Genomic DNA, 2,928 nt, shown 5'->3' with positions numbered 1-2,928 from the left:
AACCATTTTAATGATTTGAGAAGGAGTTTTTAACTCTCTGTTTTTAAGATTTTAAATTGGTTCTTCTACTTGAGTCTATGATGGAAGAGTAAGAGAAGAAGAGTGTAGCCAAAATTAGCAGTAGATGCACATTATACTACTACAAATGGGATTATTTCTCATGGGAAGAGAAGGTTTCAAGTGCAACCTGCAATCTAGAAAGGAAGGGAGGCATGATATCTAGTGTGGTGGTGGATATCAACATTTTTTTCTGTTCTTGCCCTCTTTATAGGCCATTTTAATAGATGCAAGCTCTTGAAAAAATGTAAAAAGGTCCTTCTCTTAGCAAGAAGCTTTTGACATAATAGCTATTTCCAATAACAAAAACAATATAGCTTCATTATTCCATACCAAGCAAGCATATGGATGGTACACAAGGATGATGAATCACCATTGTGAAAACGAGATTACTAGTATTATTAAAGAGGCCCTTTTTGGCAGTTTGTCTTCTTTTTGTTCTTCTGTAATAAAGCATCATTATTGTGGATGGTACACAAGGATGATGAATCACCGTTGTGAAAACGGGATTACTGGCTACATTATTAAAGAGGCCCTTTTCGTCCGGTTGTCTTCTATTTGTTGTTCTGCAAAAAAAAAGCATCATTAGCGGTCGTATGTTAGTTCTCAGAGACATCAATACAACATGCCCGAGTGTGTGACTTTTATGCATTCTGATAAAATATTGCAATTCAAACGAAGGAGAGATATAATGAAAGAATATGATCTCACAAGAAGAAGAGGAAAACGGAATGAATTGCCATTGTTGCTGCACGTTTGAAGCAGTTACAGGTACGCGTACTGTCAAAGGGTGGTAATATGCAGCATTTTGGTAATCGGTATCACTGGGGAGGTACCAACTAAGTGTGTTATCTCCATTGGCAAGGTTGATCGCAACATAATTTCTTTGAGAGCCTACGCTACGATTCTCTGACCACACAAAGTTATCATCCAGAGGATCGAACTCTGTTGCGATGACCTATTAGTCATCGCAACATACAGCCAAGGTTATATAAAATGTTAGTAACAAAGTAGATGATACACAAAGCGAGGCTAAAAGATTATGTGAGATGAGAGGTAGTTTATATGCATGCATGAAATGGAGATACCTTATCTCCTGGTTTAGTAGAGCCTTTCAGAGCTTTTCCATTGCTTCTGCTTATGACTATAAAGGAAGAGTTAGAATCTTCGTGCCGGCCACGAGCAGGAACTTTATACCATACCTACAAACACGAACACATGAATTCATGTGAGAAGTGTACTTCAACACAAAGAGGAGGCATACGGCTTAGACACGCATATTCATTCATATATATATATATATATATATATATATATATATAGAGAGAGAGAGAGAGAGAGAGAGAGAGGGGCTAATGGTCATGACGTACCTCTCGATCACCATCCTGATTCTGAGAGTTCACTGCGACAACCGTGAGCTCGTCGTTGATAGTACCGCTTGTAGGCGGGAATGTGAGATTTTCGTGAGGATTCTTGACGATCAAAATCTGGGAAACCCATGCTGATTGTATTGTATAGACGGATGGTACTGCAATATATAAGGCGCACGTCAGGATGATAAGACTTGGTTGATACAGCACGGATTTTAAAATTCCATTTCATTTGCCTTACCATACTCATTCAATTTCCAGCGCTGAGTACTACTGGTCCCGCCGTTAGCTGGCGCCTTTTGCAAAATCACGGCCACCCCGTCTCCGTTTTCTGGCGGGGACTTCCCCACTCCCAAGTCCAACAAGAGGTTCAGTTCCAAGGACGAGATGGCACTGCCAAGCTTATCAGAGCGTAACGTCCAAAGTGTGGTGTTATTGGCGCTGTCCGACGCGCCATAGTCTGTATGGAGCGACACCTGGAAAAGGAGGGGGGGGGGGGGGGGGGGGGGGGGAGGGGGCTACCAGCTCGTAAATAGTCGTAATATTTGCTCTTGCAACCAACTACGTCCTGATGAGTGGGACGTGCCGCCTGAGCACGTCCCATGCATAATGCAATGAGCACAATTTTGTCATTGGTTACCTTGAGCGGTGCAGTCAGATTGCTCTTAAGGGCCGCTTTGGATCCGTTATTAATCAGCGCAAATGCTGGGTTTCCTTCAGAGTTTTTCAAAAACCTCCATGAATCGTCCTTGTACCACAGCTGCAGAAAACATCAGTGCGACACTGGAAACTTAGCGCACAAGTACAATTTATAGAGCTCTCTCTCTCTCTCTCTCTCTCTCTCTCACACACACACACAAACACACACACGGACGCATGCTATAGTCAAGATGTGCAGCAGAGCAGCTCATAGATTTATAAACCTGGAAAGGGTTGTCCAGATTCTCTGCAGCAAGCACAATGTGAGACCCACGCTGCACAACATTGTAACCAGGGTACTGCGTGGAGGCAATTGTGAAGAAAACTGGAGCAGGCATGTTGCTAGCTACCGCGGAGAAACAAAAGCACTAATTAATTGAATTAAAGTAAGCAGCTTACGAATTGCAAGGGGTGTATTGCTCGGAACGTGGGAGGTCCTTTTATGCTAGCGGGGAGGGAATATGGAGTGCGCCCATGTGATCAAAAATGCGGGATAGGATTTGGATTATTGGATGTGGCTCTGAAAAGGTGAGTGCGTCCTACAGTGGACGGACTGGTCGGCCGCTGCTGCAAGCGCCGTCCTTGTTTGCTTGTGCAAGCGCCCTCTGTTTGGCGCCATTGTCCATCAACAAATCCAGGCAGCCCTCGTCGTCCCGGTGGTCCTTTCACGTTGCTTTTGTCATATTTTTGGGCTCCTTTCACGTTGCTTTTGTCATTTCCAAGAACATTAATTGGTCGGTGCTGCCATCTCCAAAAGATTAGATAATGCGTCACAAAGTTAGGCCGTCTCTAGTAGTTACTT

At 43.5% G+C, this 2,928-nt stretch overlaps 1 protein-coding gene across 2 annotated transcripts; it reads right to left on the bottom strand.

Annotated features, from left to right (window-relative positions):
* Positions 1-356: 356 nt before the first annotated feature.
* Positions 357-2,536, bottom strand: LOC147614131 (ricin B-like lectin R40C1). 2 transcript variants are annotated; one of them, XM_086780403.1, is made up of 7 exons: positions 2,351-2,536; positions 2,068-2,187; positions 1,669-1,903; positions 1,428-1,585; positions 1,146-1,259; positions 769-1,015; positions 357-623 (listed from the first exon to the last, which is right to left on the bottom strand). In XM_086780403.1, coding segments are annotated over exons 1-7 (990 nt in total). In that variant the 5' UTR covers positions 2,465-2,536; the 3' UTR covers positions 357-621. The 2 variants fall into 2 exon arrangements, with proteins under 2 accessions (XP_086636529.1, XP_086636530.1); XM_086780404.1 differs by having other exon boundaries at positions 482-500.
* Between the last annotated feature and the right edge of the window lie 392 nt (positions 2,537-2,928).

The sequence above is a fragment of the Cibotium barometz genome, chromosome 42, assembly GCF_041138505.1.
Source record: "Cibotium barometz isolate CiBa-2024 chromosome 42, ASM4113850v1, whole genome shotgun sequence".
Classification (NCBI taxonomy): Eukaryota; Viridiplantae; Streptophyta; class Polypodiopsida; order Cyatheales; family Cibotiaceae; genus Cibotium; species Cibotium barometz.
The sequence above is the reverse complement of the archived record's forward strand: the minus strand, read 5'-3'. Positions and strand labels throughout refer to the sequence as shown.

Excerpts from the sequence above, each read along its gene's own strand:
- LOC147614131 (XM_086780403.1), bottom strand. The coding sequence starts at position 2,464 with ATGCCTGCTCCAGTTTTCTTCACAATTGCCTCCACGCAGTACCCTGGT. Across the intron at positions 2,188-2,350 it reads ATCTGGACAACCCTTTCCAG|CTGTGGTACAAGGACGATTC; the intron begins GTTTATAAATCT and ends TGTTTTCTGCAG. Across the intron at positions 1,586-1,668 it reads CTGGAAATTGAATGAGTATG|TACCATCCGTCTATACAATA; the intron begins GTAAGGCAAATG and ends TATATATTGCAG.